This window comes from Solanum stenotomum, chromosome 10, assembly GCF_019186545.1.
Source record: "Solanum stenotomum isolate F172 chromosome 10, ASM1918654v1, whole genome shotgun sequence".
Classification (NCBI taxonomy): domain Eukaryota; kingdom Viridiplantae; phylum Streptophyta; class Magnoliopsida; order Solanales; family Solanaceae; genus Solanum; species Solanum stenotomum.
This window is the reverse complement of record NC_064291.1, coordinates 56,481,347-56,499,099: the sequence shown is the minus strand read 5'-3', so window position 1 is coordinate 56,499,099 and position 17,753 is coordinate 56,481,347. Positions and strand designations below refer to the sequence as shown.

The following is a 17,753-nucleotide window of genomic DNA, read 5'->3' as shown; positions in this document are numbered from 1 at the left end:
ACTAAATCCAAAGTCATCCATAAGAAGTCAAATGAAATGAAGAAAAATTGAAATGTGTCCAAATGACTATTTCAAGTTTTCAACTCTAACTAGCAGGCATTTTCTATGTTCAACATAACCAGTTGAACTTGTTCTAAGCAGCACCTATTTTCTAATTGTTTTTGTTCTGCTTTTCAGCTGCAGTTTTGTTGTATTCTTCCATTTCCTTTTTGTACCCTTCCATCGCTTCAGCTGCTTTGTTATTCCAGACTTGTTTTTCTTCTTCACTCAATTCCTACACATCAAAACAATAGTAAATGTACGTCAAAAGACCGTCTGGTGCACAAAACATCCTGCGATCATGCAGGGCAAGGGAAAGGGTCGCACCCCAATGGAGTGAGGGGTGTAAGTGTAAACAATCTATCCCTTATCCAAGCATGAATGACTGATTACACAGCTCGGCCTATAGTTAAGGGTGTGATCCGATGCACGAAGCATCCTACAGTCACATGGAACACACAACAACATATGCAGTGTAATCCCACGTAAGTGGGGTCTGGAGAGGGTAAAAATGTACTCAAACCTTACCTACCTTGGGAGTACAGAGGTTGTTACTGATAGACCCTCAAACTCAATGAAAACATATCAAAGTAGTATACAGAAAATACTGAAATGGTGAAAGTCGTGTCAAAAAGGAATTCTACCTTCCATTTCAGTGAAATGAGAGCATTAATGGTAGAATTGTTAATTCCAGGACGCTCTTCGACTAGTTTCTTTCTTTCTTCTCTACTGAAACGAAAGAATGACGAAGCAGGCTTCTTTGGTTTGTTAGGATCCACATTGTCATCCTTTTGTTTCTTCTTTTGGCGATTTTCTTTCGTTTTCTGCCAGAAGTCACATTCATAACAAACCAATCAATCAGCTTAACTCAACTTTTGTAAAAGCCTAATCAGAAATTGTATCAAGAATGGCTAGACAAACCTTGATTAAATTTTCTGTCTTTTCTTTCTTTTTGAGCAATTGAAGTGCTTCTTGCTTCTTGAGTTTCATCGATTCCTCCTCTTCCTTCATGTGTTCAGCAGCTTCTTCGTCTTTTTTCTTCTTATAAACTTCCATTTCTTGCAAATATTTCTCCTTTTTCTTCATTGCCATCTACATATATCGAAAGAAAACATGTCTATAAAGCTTCTAAAATAAGAAACATCCAGACAAAGGGGTTTCAATTCTCCAAGATATGAGTAAAAATTACCTCCTCATAGGGTGCTTTTTGTTGCTCTGTCATGTTCTTCCACTCTTCACCAGTAATCTTCGCCACCTAGAAATGGAAGTACTAATTTAGAAATTTAATGAAATTCTAAGAAAGATTGCAAACAACAAAACTCGTCATGAATCTTTACCTCCTTCACATTGTTGTTGTTCTCAGTAAGTAGAGCAGCTTGACGCTCGTTTGTAAACAGGAAAAATGCTGATAAAGGTTGTTTTGGTTTCAAGGGGTCCTTTTCTTTCCTATATAACATGAATTAACGAGGCGAATATAAGATTTTTAAGTTCACAAGCACCAAATAAATATGACCAAGAGAAAGTGAATTTTACTTTTTCTTCTTGTTTTCATTCACTATTGCTTCTTGCTGAAACTGAATGTATTGTTCAAGTAACTCCATAGCTGTCTTTTGTTTCTGCTCGTCATCCAAGAGTCTCATCGCTTCATGTTCGCGCTTCTCCATTCCAACGATTTTCAAGTATACTTCTTTCTCAGCTTGGTATTTTTCCTCATAAAGCTTTTTCTCTTCTGCACTTATTGTTTTCCACTTAGCACCCAATAAATTGGCCATCTCCTTGAACTCAGCATTTGGATTAGCTTTTTTCACCTGAAATAACCCAATCCCCATTTAGAAACCAATAATACTAAAAAGAACATTTCAGTTGAGATTGATGAACCCTTCTTCATATTTTACCTCATTCCATTGGTCTTTGCACCACAATAGATATGGCGGAACCGGCCTTTTCTTTGAAGGATCCACCTTTTTCTTCTCTTTCTTTTCCTCTTTGTCTCTCAGCGATTGCACAATAGGGAAGTTCTAATGAAAATTGGAAATTAAAAATGTCAGCTTTGAAACAAACTAGTTACAAACGACAACATAACCATTGACCAGTGTAATCCCCCACTGCAGGGGTGGTCTAAGGAGGGTAAAATGTACGCAAATTGTAGAAAGAACATACAAACAAGAACGAATGAAATATACAAATCTACGGCATCTCAATCCCCAAATGATAAAAATGTAATCTTTGATACAAATAATGCTTCAAAAGGATCAAATCAAACAGGGCAGATCTAGAGAACCGGTAACAAGTTCTGCAGAATCCAGTAGCTTTAGCGGAAACTCAACTTAATAGATATATGAACACTCAACTTAATAGATATATGAACAATTTATCAAAAACTCAATAGCTTTGATTTCTTTTTCGATCTACTTTGATATGACTTTTCTTGTGCGAAGGGTCTATCAAAAACAAACTTTCTAACTCCCCAAGCTAACTACACTCCCCAGACCCCACTAGTGGAATTACACGGTATGTAGTTGTTGTAATTTATCGAGAATCAAGTAAGTTGTCTTTTTTTAGAATTCAAAAATCTATAAACTTCAAATTCTAGATTTGCATATGATATCAAAAGACGAGATTCAACAAACATACCAAGGTTGGTTTGAACTCTTTCATTTTCTGCAGCTTTTTGAGTTCAGTCTGAAGCTTCTCATGCTCTTTACCTCGCGCTTCGAGCTCTTCCTCCTTCTGCTTCAGCATTTCCTCTCTAGCCTTCAACATTTCCTCAGTCTGCTCCTTCTCAAGTGCCATCTTCTTAAGCTTTTCTTGCATTTCTTGCAACTCTTTCTCAAAAGAACTCTGCTCCATCTGCTGCTTCACCGCCTTTGACGCCCCCCTCTTGTTCGATTTCTTCTGGGATTGTGGATCAATATTCTCTTTAGCAGAATCATCCACAGGCATCACCACGGAAGGCGACTGAACTACAGTTCCAGCCAGTATATTGGCTTCGTTCGACGACTGTTTTTTCTGCTTCAGCACCTTCCTAGACTTCCCCTTCTTCGCGGGGACAGCGTCGGAGGGAAGAGTCATTTCAGCAACAGTAGCCATGGCTTAGGGGGCTTGAAGTAAAAAAGGTTTAACCTAAAAAATCAAAATCTTTTTAATGGTATTGTTTAGTGAAAGAATGGGGCTTTATATAGGAAAATGGAGACCCAACGGCTAGTTTTTTCAAATTCAAAAGTGCACTTTAGGTTCCAAGTTTCATAAAGTAAAGAATTTAATAAACTTTACCGTTAGCTGAATTAGATTTGATTTGCTAATATCCTTCTAAACACTCTTAAATAGGAAAAATCTTAAAAGCATCATTCAATAGAAAACTTAAATCTAGCTTCATTCAATTGAAAATATTTGAAGATCAGATTTTCGAAATCTGGTCAACTTCATGGTCAAACAAAAAAATTAAAGATAAATTTTCAAAATTTATGACCAAACGCTAGCCTATAAACTCCCTTATTCTTTTTCTACCCACATAAAACGATTTAACATAGTACATGCTATCCCAACCAACACAAGCACGAGTAACTCTGTTTACCAAGATTTGAACCAATAGAAAGAAATCATCTTATAATTCTGTTTAATCATTCCAAACTGTGGAATATCAAAGAATAAGAGAAAAACTGCACCAAATTACCTTACTTGTGACTTGCAAATTTTTATTATAAGTACAAAGTGTACATACAACACAATCTTGTGACTGACCAACATCAAATTCTCATTTGATTCAGAACTCTATAAATAAATATTTCCAAATCCCAAAAGAAAGAAAAAAGAATTCCCACTACAGATTCCTGGAAAATCATGTATATGAGAACCAGGTAATAACATTGCAATCAAGATGAACTTCCCAAATTGAAAAAATCTATATATTGGCAAATTGATGCATCATCCGTGGAACATAGTCGCGAGGAGCACCTGTTGTGTGCCTTAAATCTTTATTATTCACATCACAGAGTAGAGATAAACAAGCAATGTTCATCCCAGTGAGCTAGCCTTGATTTTTTCTCAAGAAAACAACTTACATTTCACAAGTTCATCTCATTGACCATTCAACACCATCTCCATTAGCATATCGTTCCAGGTGTCTATAGGTCCAGGCAAACACCAATGCAAGCAGTCATTGATGACTTTTGCATTCTTATCTTTTGCAAATGGTTGGAAATGCCTGTATGGACCTGGATGCCCATCGGGCCTCATTAATGAAAGGCTAGTTACATCGAAAAGTTTTAGATTCAAACCCTTCTCAGAAGCTTTAGCTGTAGCCTTTCCGATTTCCTCCAACTCAATTTCATGTAGAATTTTGTTGACCTCACTCAAACTGAAATTACCTTCCTTCACTGGTTTTGTTCTTTTACAATTTCCTCCGCTAAACCACTCACCATTTTCGAAATGGTCTGGTGTCGCGGTCCTGAAAAAGATCATGCCTTTGTGATTTGATGAGAGGATGTAGTTGAAAACATTACCAAGAACTTTACGGTACGCAAAGTTGAAACCAAGCTCCGTAAAGTTCTTTTTGGGACAGTAGTGACAGCCCAATACTGTATTGTTTTCATAGTAGATTGCAGTTTTGACATACCACTCACCACTAGCAAATATCATATAGTCAAAATCCTTAAACTGATCTGTCCAACTCGTATCAAGTTTGTCGATATGAAGTTCAATCTCAGCTGTGGAAACTCCATTGTAGTCTTCAAATATATCTGCCTTTGCCAGAAAGGGGGACCAAATTACTGAAACGGTGAAGTTGTACGAGGGGAATAACCATCTCCTGGATCGGTACTCCTTGTCATGGTATACTTCAACAGCTTCCTCTACCTGAAATAGCATCATTTAACAATCAACAAGCTGACTCAAGAAGAAACCTATAGCTACAGATTTTTAAGAAAAACAACAGCACAAACATACAATTAGAAGAGCGATCAGTTCAAAAAATCAGAACTTTCAAATAGTAGCATCAAATCTTGCTGTGGGTTATACAAGAAATTACAAAAGACAGATGACTAGTATCTCATAATCACTCAGTGTCTAGCAACAATTGAGTGATTATACCCTACAAATCACTTCCTTGCTTCGAAAACTTCTTTTTTGAGCCGAGGGTCTATTGGAAACAACCTCTGTGCTCCACAAAGAAAGGGATAGGATCTGGGTACATCCTACCTTCCCCATACCCCACTTGTGAGACTACACAGGGTTTGTTGTTGTTGACTAGAAATATTTGCAAGCAATTTCTAGGCTCACTGGTTGACCAGCATGAGTGAACCATCCATTACGGCCGAAGGTCACATCCAAGATCGAAAAGTTAATAGATACCTTAGTTATATAACACTATAGTTTCTGTGCTAAACTGACTTTTATTTATCAAACCTTCATATAAGCAGTCTAATTTTCTGACAAATCCAAGATGATACTAACATCTTACACTTTACACAGGAGGCTCCTTACTACAACTACTCTAATATAAGGTCTTCAATAAGTGTGTGCTGAAACCTGCTACCATGAAACTAGTTGGCTTTCGGTACCCCAAGTAAAGCTAACCAAACTTGATAGCTCAATAATTAACCGGTTACAAATATTTCCTAGCAGAGACAAAAATGGTGGGAAGCAAGAACAAACATGAACACCGAAGAAGATTTTTAGGCTTCAACTAAAAATTAAGTTGAAAGAAACCAGCAAACATCTCTTCAGAAAGTACGATGACTGTTCTTACTGAGGGAAATACTCCGGCAATATTATAATGGTGATTTAAAATATTCAACAGATAACACTCACACTATCTCCCAGTAACAGCTTCAATGCAATATAAAGTTACACACTTGCACTTTAATGTTTGAAACACCTAATTTCACGAGATTCAAAACAAATACTACATCCATTCCAAATTGACTGACTTTTCTTCTTGGGCTGCCCCAAATGCTGCCCACTTTTAAAAAAAAATAAAAATAGAAAGCTCCGATGCATTTTTTTTATTACTATAGAAAGCTGTATCAGTTCATTTTTACTTCTGGACAAACTTTTCTCCATCACATTCTTAAACAACACAAGTTGGACGGTTCATTTTCGGTGGCACGAAGCGAACATAATCGAGGATACCAAACATGGGAATGGAACATCATAATCCTCGTTTCATTAATTTGTACCAATTGGATAACCAAAAATGTCCTAGGCAAAAATTTAAGCGCTAACTTATTCAAGATAAGCGAGCAGAATGTATCATGCCTTGAAGGAAAAAGATAATCCAAGCAATGACGATCAAAACAATCATTTTGTTACTTGATCAATGCCAATGCAAAATCATGGTGGAAACATGGCAAAAGAACAACCAAAATAGAAAGCTCCGATTCATTTTTTTTACTACTATAGAAAGCTGTATCAGTTCATTTTTACTTCTGGACAAACTTTTCTCCATCACATTCTTCAACAACACAAGTTGGACGGTTCATTTTCGGTGGCACGGAGCGAACATAATCAAGGATACCAAACATGGGAATGGAACATCATAATCCTCATTTCATTAATTTGTACCAATTGGATAACCACAAATGTCCTAGGCAAAAATTTAAGCGCTAACTTATTCAAGACAAGCGAGCAGAATGTATCATGCCTTGAAGGAAAAGGATAATCCAAGCAATGACGATCAAAACAATCATTTTGTTACTTGATCAATGCCAATGCAAAAGCATGGTGGAAACATGGCAAAAGAACAACCAAAACTTACACAAACAATTTAGAGCTATTGACAATGATTGTAACTTGTTACCTTTGAGAGTACGCAAAGAAATGATTGGACATGGTTCCTTGATATTGAATCACCAATTAATGCCCATGTTTTATTTCTCATAAATTGAAGAAACTTGAGTGGATTAAACCGAGGCAGCTTGCAATTTCGTGGATTCCACCTCCAGTAAAGATAACCGTTATCTGGTCGGCCGTTCTTCATACAATTCTGATGGTCTTCAATAAATTTGCATGTCTCATTTGTGTAAACAGGACCAGCTGGATCAGGAATCCAATCTCCAATGAAAAGATTACACATCCCTGCTTGCTCTATAGCACAGCCAAGGAAACAAACGGCACCATGTGACGACAGAGATAACAAACTTGATATTCCAAAATAAGACATACTATAAAGGGGAAACAACTAAAGAACCAGCCAACAAATCTATAACCTACTATGACGTGGTGCAAGCTACGCGAATCAAACAAAGTGTAGTACTATGTACCCTGTCAACTTCAACACTTGTAACAATTTCAATCATTTCAAGTCCCCCACAAGGAAACCACCCAGGTTCCCTACCAAATGAAATACAAAACCAATAATAAGGCATCCATTAGTTGCACATTTTAACTTACTCAAGTCACAAAAATTAAAGCTAATAAACTGCACTCCTAAGAACCAGAATCACTAAATGCACCAACAACATACCCACTATAATCCCACAAGTGGCGCTAGGGAGTGTGGTGTCTACGTAACCTTAGAGACCATTTCAGATAGACCCTCGGCTCAAGTAAAGCATATTAAAAAGTACAGCATGTAAAGCAAACATAGTAGTGAAGAATCCATACTGAAAACAAATGGAGAAGATAAGAGTAGCAATAACAAATAATACAATAACCAAAGCCAAGGAGACACTAAAATCAAGGACAAGATAATCCAGAAACCACTAAAAGGATGGGGAAAAAATAGAGGCTCCATGATCATAGCTCAATGAATACAGAACACACACTACTCATTTGTATAATGGATATATAAGAAATATAAACATAAACATTATAACTATAACAGATCCAAAAGTACATAAATTTTCACATTTCTCAATCATGCAACTCTTCTTCCTTAAGAACAATAAATGATCATTAAGCATTTACCTTCCCTAATCACATTCAAATACATTACATACTCTAAACTACAAATCCAAGAATTGGGAAAAAGCTCAAATACCTTCAGGACCATTCTGATCTGCAATCTCAGGCAAACTGAAAGAAACAGGAGGCGGTGAAAATAGAGTCTTTTGAACAAAAGGGGTTTCTTGAACTCCAGAAATCACATCAGATCTTGAAAATAAAAGCCTAAAAGCAAGACCCACAAGGAGAATCGAAAAACCCAACTTCAAAACAAAGTGATTTTGCTTGTAAACAGATTTCCACCAAGATTTCCAATGAAATATCATTTTTTTCAGCATACCCACTTCTTCTTTAGCTCTTCTCTATCAGTATAGCCAAAGATCTTCAATGAAAATTCATAAAAATGTAATCTTTAGCTAAATATTTCAAAAGGGTATCAACCTGTTAAGTGAAAAAACAGGTATTGATGATTATACAGTATTAAATACAAGTTGAAGTAACCGACAAATCTTGAGTGTATGGAGTGACAAGTAGCAGATTACAAAAGCACATGATGAAGAAATGTTAAACAATTGAATTTTGGTTTGAAGTTGGACATTCACAGACAGAGAAGAAACAAGAGAATATTTTAATTTGTGTTCCTTATCACCAAGTTTTATTTTTATTTTTTGTATACATATATTCTAGATCTAAAACAGATTTAAAAATTATAAAAAGTATTCCCAAAAAGTGTCCAAGCCATATTTAGTAATGTTGAGAATAATAGTTCAGTCGGTTGGCTATTTCATCATTCTCGACTATTTCATCATTTAATTTTTCATTGATCATCTTTTGCGTTTTTCTTTTTGAGTTACGTTATCTTTGAGTTTCATCATTTTTTTTTATTTTCTTTAAAAGAAAATCTTGTTTTGATATCATATTATGAATTTTAAGAATTAAACTTAATTTAACCTCAAAAAGCTAATTCAGATGATATAGGAATATTTCTTTATATGACCATTAGGACTCTTTACATCTAAATTCATAAGAAAACAAATACATAAAATAATGATTTTTATGACCAATTAAAATTGCCTTGTAGGATGTATAATTGCCTCGAGATGCCTAATAATATATACATTATTGGATCTTCTGAATAACAACAAGAAAAACTTTATATAAAAGAATTTAATTAAATTTGAATTAGGTAGGGTATCAATTCCAATCTTATTGTCGTTACTCGTTAATAATAAAATACAAGAACAATAATGTCTTAGTTTCAAATAAGTTGGATCAATTATATAAAATTTACTTTTTTATTTAAGTTTAATTAATATCATCATACATATATATAATTGTTATTGATAATAATGTAGGAATTGCTACTAGAAGGGGAAATCTCTTTAGAGAAGGAAAGTCCTAATGAAAGCTGGAAGGTAAGTCAATTCTTTTAGCATTTCAGGTAGTTCTCTAAGCACTGATTAACCACCCCCTCACTGTTTGTATGAGATTCCACTTATTTTATGTCATTTTAAGAAGTTCTCTATCAAATCTAAAATTTATTCTCGATTAATTAAAATTACCTACATAAATAAAAAAAAATCAAATTATGAAAACTCATCAGGTTGAAAGTTGATGTTTTCAATCATGGGATAACCAATAAAAACAAGCTTACAACGACGTATTTACATCTAGATAAAAGGAACCGCTCAGATGCTAAATATCCTCCATCTTCGATCCTAAAATTATCAATTTAAGTCACTAGAAAATGAAAAAATAAGAGGAAATAAATATATATTTGCATCCTATTAAAAATGCTACCCATAAATGAATCCTACCGTGCACGATCCTTCATACATCGGCTAGAAAAATCAAAAAAATATTTGCATTTAATGATGTGCCATTTTGGGTGATTGGTTCTGTTTTCTTCGATATGAAGGCTCAAAAATATGGGGTTACATTATTATCATTGACAGATATACTTTTTTGTCTTTTATATAATATAGTTTTATGCCCCTGACCTAATGTGGTAGTATAATTGTTTAGTTGATACATTAATTTACCAACTAAAGAAAATGATAATTGAGTATACACGAGTGCTCATTTTTGGCATGTTTGCAAATTTTGTACATAACAAACTATTATTAAATTTTACCATATCAAGCCAGTGAAAATAGCTAATTAATGAAGAAAAAAAACCCCAGATTGTAACATAAAAACCATGTCTCACGTACAAGTTTCGAGTTAGCAATGAGCATTTAATGTTAATTTAAATGATTTTCGATCTAATTAAATTTTATTATATTTTTAATCCTGAAAGAGTGAAAAAAAGGATTGTAAGAGTAATAAATGTTGATATTTTGTATGTAGCAATAGTTTTTTATAATCACGTGGTACTTTAACATAAAGAAAATTATGATGCTCCGCCAGCCATTCCTCATGTTGAACATGGGGATCTGAATCTAGCCTGCAATTGGAGCTGCCGAGCCCAACAAAAGAGGCACTTGAAAGAGAGCTCCTTCCTCTCACCCTCAAGTTACAACCTAACGTAAGTTCTTTCTGCCCTTTCCGAGCTAGCATTGCTGCTGATATGTTATAGCTTCGGAAGCGAAAAAGCAAAGTCTAACTCTCACCCTCAAGTTACAACCTAACGTAAGTTCTTTCTGCCCTTTTCGAGCTAGCATTGTTGCTGATATGTTATAGCTTCGGAAGCGAAAAAGCAAAGTCTAATCTACGATACACCATAAGAGGAATAATATAGTATTCTCTAATAATCTAGCACTTTTAAAATGTATAATTTGATTCTATAGTAACCTAACACCTTTCAAACGTAGAATTTGGTTCTTTTGGTTCTATAGTATAATACATATAGATTTGTTTTCTATTTACAAGTAGGATCAAAACAAATCAAATATAATCCCCTATCGTCTTTTATTACTAGTAGTAAGTTTGTTCATCGTCGTAAAAACAATAATATAAACAAAGAAAAAAAAATTAATAATAATAAAAAAAAATATATATATATATATATATTATATTCGAAGAAAAAAAAAAGCTAATAATTCAATCAATTCAAAAAAACAACAAAGAAATAGTTGTAACATGCGCTACTTCGACTTCCTATGTGTAAAAATAAAAATCTATATCATTACTAGTGCAATAACAGAATTGTCTAAACCCGACTCCTCAAAAGTTAAGTTACTATCACAAGTCCAAAAATTACTTGCCCAAAACTTAGTTGGCCCTGGCATTGCTTGTCTGAATCGAAATGCCTTTGTTTTTGCTTCTTCAAATTGAGTTGAACAAAAAGACCATAACAACTTAATCGGATCAGTTTTCATGAAATTCCTCTGAATTCTACGTCCATCAGGAAGACGAATCGCGATTCTACAGACCAAATTTTTGTCACAGATCAAACTCCGATTAGGTTCTTCAGGCAGTGGAAGATAAATCGTATTCGTATTCATCAACAACTCATTTTGATCATTTTCTTCTTTACTAGTAATCTCCTTTTCCTTTTCCTCAGTACCTTCTTCAATTCTATCGAGATGAGTTAATCTTTCCAATTGTTTTCCGAGTAGATCTGAATGATACTCTGACGGAGTACGATCAATAAAAGTCATAGCATCTTCAAGCAACGTCTCAGGCTGAACCATTCCGTTCCAGGAGCGCATTTTTTGACCTGTTATAGGATCAATCACTAATATCACAGGCCTGGAATCTAATTTATAGCAAGTACAAACTTTTCGCCCTTCCTCTGTATGGTCTCCCTCTTGCCAAAACACGAAGTTGTTTTCGATCATCTGAGCAACGATATCATTAGCCCAGGTATCTCGATTAAGCGTGTCTGAGGCGAATTCACTCCTGGATTGCACATTCACTAAAAGCCATCTGTTCCGCTTTGCGCCAGCTTCTTTCGCGTGATCAAATGGTCCATTGTATAACAATTCATAAGGAGGACGAAACAGAACAGAAAGGGTATTATTGTCATATGAGTCAAAAGTAGAAGACGAGATTTGTTTTCTCTCATCTTCGTATAGTCCTGAATTTTCATCGTAAAGAACTTCCCGTCTTACCGGTAATGGCAGACGTACATCGTCCGATTCCCAGAGTGTTGGATTTTCTTCGATTAATGGCGAATAATTGAACGATTCTGCTGCTGCTTCTGCTTCTGCTTCTGCTCCTCCTCCTCCATTGTTGTTTCCGGAGAAAAAACGTTGAATTGCTTCCTCCAGATTCCAATTTGTTGCTTGAAGAAATTCCCGGGCAGTATCGACGGTTTGATCGACGGCGATATCAAGGAAAGAAGAAATTAACATATCTTGGGACGATGGTACGGAAGCCATGCTTTGATTTCGTACTGGATATGTTATTGTTGTGTTAGGGTGAGAGTAGCCCATGTATTTATAGAAGTTTCGAACCCAGTTTAATTATAAATAGGAAAAACATAGTTTGATTTTGATTAGGAAATATTTATTTTTATTTATGGTAAACTAAAGAAACGTAACAAATATAAAATTCGTCTCCTAGACAATTTAGGATTACTAATTATTTATTATACTAGATTAGTGTTGCCCGTGCTATGCATGGGCCCAACAAAAATTAGTTTTAATATAAGTAATGTCGAATGTGTCTCATGCATTTGCATGTGATTAAGACTCTCAAAGAACAATAAATAATTTAGAAATTAGAATAAACACTAAATATCACATGCATTCATTATTTCCCGAGTCAAGGGTATAGCAAAAACAACCCTTTTATACCTTTTTTCAGAAAGAAGTAAAGTTTTCTTAGAGATCTAGGTAAATTATATTATGTATATTGTATACATAATCAAAATTATATCTGACATTTTGTATGTTACTCCTCCATATTTTAAATTCCTTGCTGAAAATCCTTACATATCATTGCACTTTTTGAAACTCCTCCATGTAAATTACACTGAATTTCTTTTTTTTTTCTTCTGCTTCTTCTTTCTTCTTGTTATTATAGTAATAACCATAATATCATAAATACAAAGCACAATTCCATGATAAACCGTGATAAACATATACCCAGATTTATATAGAATTGAGTTGTCTATATTATTTCGCTGTGCTTTTCTTTAATGCAATTACAAACTTTAATCCAAGCATATTACTTAGTTGCTCATTTCCAACCCATTATTCTATGCCACATGATCAACCAACCAAATGTATCATTTTACTATAAATGTTTACACCATTTTCATGAACAAAGGAAATCACAGAGTCCGATTGAGAGTCATATGAAAGTACTACAAAAAACAGCGAACTGTAGTTCCATAATCCTAGAACCACATTGTTGTTTTCTTTCAAGTACAAAATCTTCAAACACTATTGTGACAATTGACATAGCACGTTCCTTATATCTAAAACGTAGATATACTCAGAGAGTTGGTATTACTCTTCAAATCACTATTGCGACAATATAGCATGTTCCTTTATAGCTTTTGAAATTTTTTATGAATAATTTATATTAAAATCAACAAAAAAACATACTTTTAGAAAATTATACCACATCACAGTTACTGAATACACTTCACGATAATCATGATAAATCAATATTATCAAATACACTTCACGGTAATCATGATAAATCAACCTTGTTTTACTGTCCTCAATCTTAATGTATTAACTCGGAGAGAAAATCTCATGATAATATTAACGTCCTGTAGATTTACAATGTTGCAATTAACAAATGAACAATATAGGTAAAAATAGTACAATTTTATAAAGTACTTAATCCAAAGTGTAAATATGAAATACCATTATATCAAAAATCACTCATATGTAGCAAAATGGGAATTACAGTAACTCTAGGAGTCACAAATAACAAGTAAGATTAGTGGCTACGTTAGTGTAGTCCAGGAATGATTAAAGCTAAAATTAGTCAATCATGAATGTAAAACTTCCTCAAGCTCAGTCATTGCACGCAGTAGAATACTTCTGGAAAAAAGGAAAGTTTTGTTTGACAAGTTGAGTTGATTATATTCTTCCACACCATATGTGGTCTATATTATTGACAAGTTGAGTTGATTATAAAATAATGTACAACATAAAGAATAAACATTAATGAAAATCCAAAGGAAGAAAATGAGTGATGAAAATTTAGCATAGAATCCAGAAAACAGATGGACTCACAGTTGATAAGGTAATTTCACTAAGATTAACCACAAGATATATTATGGTGCTTGATTGAACATGATATTTGTATCGGGGGTGGTATAATTAATCCCTTCATTTCTGTATAATTGACTCAAAAAAAGTATACTCGTTTTTATCCCACTTAATATTTTTCTTATATTGCTTGGATCCATATATTTCACACAATATATATGTTGGTGGAAACTCTCTATGTGAACACTCAAACAACTTCTCTTGGTGCTACAAGAGACGTCTTGTCAAGTGATCTTATTTAAGGTAGTTTGACTGGCAGTTATCTACATGACATACAAATGGCCTATGTTTATGCAAAATATCAAGAGTAAAATATTTTTAAAATGTTCTAATCCATGGAGGACCTAGACCAAAGTGCTTGTATGTTAATAAACAAAAGGAAAAGTTATATTTGTATTTGAGGAGGAAGGGAACCACGGAGAGTCTCAAACCACCAAGATTAAAAGGTGTGATTGAGGCTCACTTTTGATAGGAGCTCCCCCTTCATCGTTCAATGTGTTACACCTATGTAAATTCATGAGTGTTATATGCACACAAAAACAATAAATCAGAAAATATGAAGGTTTACGTTTAGCTAAGTAACTGGCATGTTAACAACACAAGTAATAGAGATAGGCAAGAGATATACAACAACAACAAGCACACGCAAGACACTTCGACTCAATGACTTTGTATATATTACTTCAAATGAGCAAACTTATAAAAGCTCGTACCACATTCTTCATAAATATTCATTGTTGACTTGACCCCTCTCTTCGAACACATAATTAAAAAGTTTGATCTCAATTACAAGAAATTTTTTATTAGATGAACCTATGGCTCCTCTCTCCCAAGTTATTATACCAATTCTATAAGCCCCACATTTATATTACTCCGTAAAAAGAGAGGTACTGTAGTAACTAATGTTTATTTTTCATTCTTCATTGTATTGTAACATGAATTATAAATATCACTTATTCAACAAAAAGTATTACTATAATGAAGATTTCAAAAAGTGCAAGATCTTCAACATAGCTGCTGCAACTCTGATCTTTGCCTAATTTAACATTGAAGAGAGATTTTGGAAGAAGAATAATGACAGTAGGCGTGAATTTAACCCATTGAACTAAAAAATTAAGAGTACCGAAAGAACATTAGGGAAAATTTGAGAAAAACATAACCTGAATTTGCAATACGTAGATGTGAAGATAGAGAAAAATCAAAGACAAGTCTTTCGAAATTTTAAATATTTCTAAATTTATGAAAATATGGTGTGTCTTTGTTGATGGAAGAATAGAGATAAACATCCAATGCTTTTAGAAGATATGTTAACCATTTGTGTTGGAATAAAAGTTAGAGTAAGCTTTGAGTGAGTGTCTTAACTTCTTGATTATTCCAATCTGGGCTTGAGCATGAGTGCAACAAACTGAGTATTCAGGCAATCCAAAAAGAAGGATATTCTTTAAAGGGAAAAAGGACATATATACCCCGAACTATCGAAAATAGTATACAAATACCCTTCATTATACTATTGAGACACTAGAGCCCCTGCCGTTAAAAAAGTGGAGCATTTATGCCCTTCTCTTTAACGAAAGGACACGTGTCGTCATCCTATGCATCTACCCTTATTATTCACCAAATTCTAAACCCACAACCCGAATTAAAAAGACCCACCCAAATAACCCCTAAACCACATTGTCAACGTCAACATCTTCAAGGTCCGGCGAGCTGCGCGATCCTTATCCTAATGAAATCATCGGAGGGAACAAAATTCATCTCCCCCATTTTGAACGGCGTCATAGGAGGCGGAGGTGGCTAATTCCTTCGTGCCACTCTTTCTCCGTTGAAGCTCCTGAGGTTGTTCCACCGGAGGTGATAGCTCCGTTAGTAGCGACGACGGCATATGAGGTGACGGTGGTTGAGGCTCTTGTTTTTCGTTGTGTTCAACTTCATTACTCTGCATTTCAACCTTGTCTGAAAGGATCTTCTCTTTTTCTAATTCGCCTGAGGTGCCTTCCATGAGCTCATCGGAGGTTTTTTCGACAATAAAGGTTCAGGTGGAGAAGAACGACTTTTAAATGTATCCACCGGAATCACCTTAACATCAAGTTCTTCCCTCTGCTTCTTGCTCCGCCGTTAACGGTGACTATCATACTCCGATGTCGTAGAACGGTACAAATTCACACCAAAAAAAGACATTTTAACCCTTTTCAGAATATTGTGCAGAGTTTCTTTTTTTTCAAAATTTTGAACACTAAAATATTTATTTATCAAACTAATTCATTTTTTAAAATACTCATTATATGGATCCATGTCCAAACGTATGTTTACTTAGAAATGGATCCTTCCATTGACTTGTTTCTATTGAATCTTGAAGGAAATTATTAAGTCGGCGACATTGAAAGTTTACATGCAACAACAAGTGTGAACTTGATCTAAAAAGGAAGAGAGGGTGGTTGTCGACGGAGTTGACGGAGGAGTGTGGTGGTAATTGGTTGGGACTCCAGTGTTAAAAGGGTTTTTTTCCCGTTCTTTTTTTAGGAGATGATCTTTTTAATGGGTGGGTTAGGGGGTTATTTGGGTAGGTCTTTTTAATTCGGGTTGTGGGTTTAAAAATTGGTGAATAATAAGGGTAGATGCATAGGATGATGACACGTGTCTTTCTGTTAGAGAGAAGGGCATAGATGCACCACTTTTTGGACGGTAGGGGCTCTAGTGTCTCAATAGTATAACGAAGGGTATTTGTATACTATTTTCGATAGTTCGGGGGTATATTTATCCTTTTTCCCTTCTTTAAATGGTAAAATTATAAGAGGCAACTTCTTGCTCAACCATCCTACCTTCTCATATTTGTTGATAGCTATAGAAGAGCTTTGATGAACTACAAATCATTGACAATCACTTTTTTCATAAATTTTTCTTCAATTTTTGAGCATGGACCCTATTCTCTAAGTAACTTTTTATGGATTTTGTTGTTGTGCAATAACAATGCTAGAAGCTATGCCAATATTGCTAGAGTATTTTCTCTAAAATACATAAAAGCTTTAAAGATAGGTTGTTTGGTCCGGCATTACACTACATCCTTGAAGAGTTCCATTAGCAATGATGCTGATAAAGTTTCATTAGCAATTATAACCTCGATAAGCTACTTGTATCCTACTTTTAATGTAATGACTTGAAAAGTTGACTTTGGTCAACCTTCTTGGAAGACGTGCTCAGATGAAAATTCTGACAGCTAGGTTAGCTTCGGAAGATCGATTTTGGTCTAGAACGACCCTTTGTTCACTTCCCGAGACTTTAGATAGCAATTGTGGAATCTGGCTCAAATGATACTGGGTGTGGGACCCACTTTTCGTCGAAGCGAGCTCCAAATGGAAATTCCGCCTTCACCATTGAGTCCGAAATATCATTTCCAATCAGATTCCATATAAGGTTTGTATTTTTCCGACTCCGAACGAGTCCGAAACATCGAAATTTAAGTTTGGAGGGTTGTAAAATTTTGACGCGGCGGTGACGTGGCAGAGCCACGTGACGACACGTGGCAGAGGTGGAAATTTCCAGATTTTTAAGAACGAATTTCGTCCAAATTTTTGTTCAACTTCAAATTGAGATTGCTCCTTCATTTTTAATCCAAATTAAGTGATTCAAAAGGCAAACTTCAAGAGAATTTCGAGGGGA

At 34.8% G+C, this 17,753-nt stretch overlaps 3 protein-coding genes across 3 annotated transcripts; all 3 read right to left on the bottom strand.

Annotated features, from left to right (window-relative positions):
* On the bottom strand, positions 1–3,185 carry LOC125842689 (high mobility group B protein 13-like). Its single transcript, XM_049522019.1, has 8 exons — positions 2,674–3,185; positions 1,935–2,057; positions 1,573–1,847; positions 1,377–1,485; positions 1,229–1,294; positions 961–1,131; positions 684–863; positions 1–274 (listed from the first exon to the last, which is right to left on the bottom strand). The coding sequence occupies exons 1-8, from the start codon at positions 3,127–3,129 to the stop codon at positions 152–154; spliced, it is 1,503 nt and encodes a 500-aa protein (XP_049377976.1). The 5' UTR covers positions 3,130–3,185; the 3' UTR covers positions 1–151.
* Positions 3,186–3,713: 528 nt separating this feature from the next.
* On the bottom strand, positions 3,714–8,572 carry LOC125841651 (protein trichome birefringence-like 23). The gene is made up of 3 exons (XM_049520816.1): positions 8,018–8,572; positions 6,836–7,122; positions 3,714–4,893 (listed from the first exon to the last, which is right to left on the bottom strand). The coding sequence occupies exons 1-3, from the start codon at positions 8,256–8,258 to the stop codon at positions 4,117–4,119; spliced, it is 1,305 nt and encodes a 434-aa protein (XP_049376773.1). The 5' UTR covers positions 8,259–8,572; the 3' UTR covers positions 3,714–4,116.
* Positions 8,573–11,026: 2,454 nt separating this feature from the next.
* On the bottom strand, positions 11,027–12,258 carry LOC125842069 (plant UBX domain-containing protein 7-like). Its single transcript, XM_049521268.1, has one exon. It carries the CDS (start codon positions 12,243–12,245, stop codon positions 11,040–11,042), a length of 1,206 nt encoding a protein of 401 aa, XP_049377225.1. The 5' UTR covers positions 12,246–12,258; the 3' UTR covers positions 11,027–11,039.
* Positions 12,259–17,753: the final 5,495 nt, after the last annotated feature.

What these genes read in the sequence shown, in the direction of transcription:
- LOC125842689 (XM_049522019.1), bottom strand. Translation starts at nt 3,129, where the DNA reads ATGGCTACTGTTGCTGAAATGACTCTTCCCTCCGACGCTGTCCCCGCG. An exon ending in AAGAGTTCAAACCAACCTTG is followed by an intron (nt 2,058 to 2,673) that starts GTATGTTTGTTG and finishes AATTTTCATTAG; the next exon opens with AACTTCCCTATTGTGCAATC. An exon ending in AAAAAGCACCCTATGAGGAG is followed by an intron (nt 1,132 to 1,228) that starts GTAATTTTTACT and finishes CGATATATGTAG; the next exon opens with ATGGCAATGAAGAAAAAGGA.
- LOC125841651 (XM_049520816.1), bottom strand. Translation starts at nt 8,258, where the DNA reads ATGCTGAAAAAAATGATATTTCATTGGAAATCTTGGTGGAAATCTGTT. An exon ending in AGATCAGAATGGTCCTGAAG is followed by an intron (nt 7,123 to 8,017) that starts GTATTTGAGCTT and finishes GCTGTGCTATAG; the next exon opens with AGCAAGCAGGGATGTGTAAT. An exon ending in TTCTTTGCGTACTCTCAAAG is followed by an intron (nt 4,894 to 6,835) that starts GTAACAAGTTAC and finishes ATGCTATTTCAG; the next exon opens with GTAGAGGAAGCTGTTGAAGT.
- LOC125842069 (XM_049521268.1), bottom strand. Translation starts at nt 12,245, where the DNA reads ATGGCTTCCGTACCATCGTCCCAAGATATGTTAATTTCTTCTTTCCTT.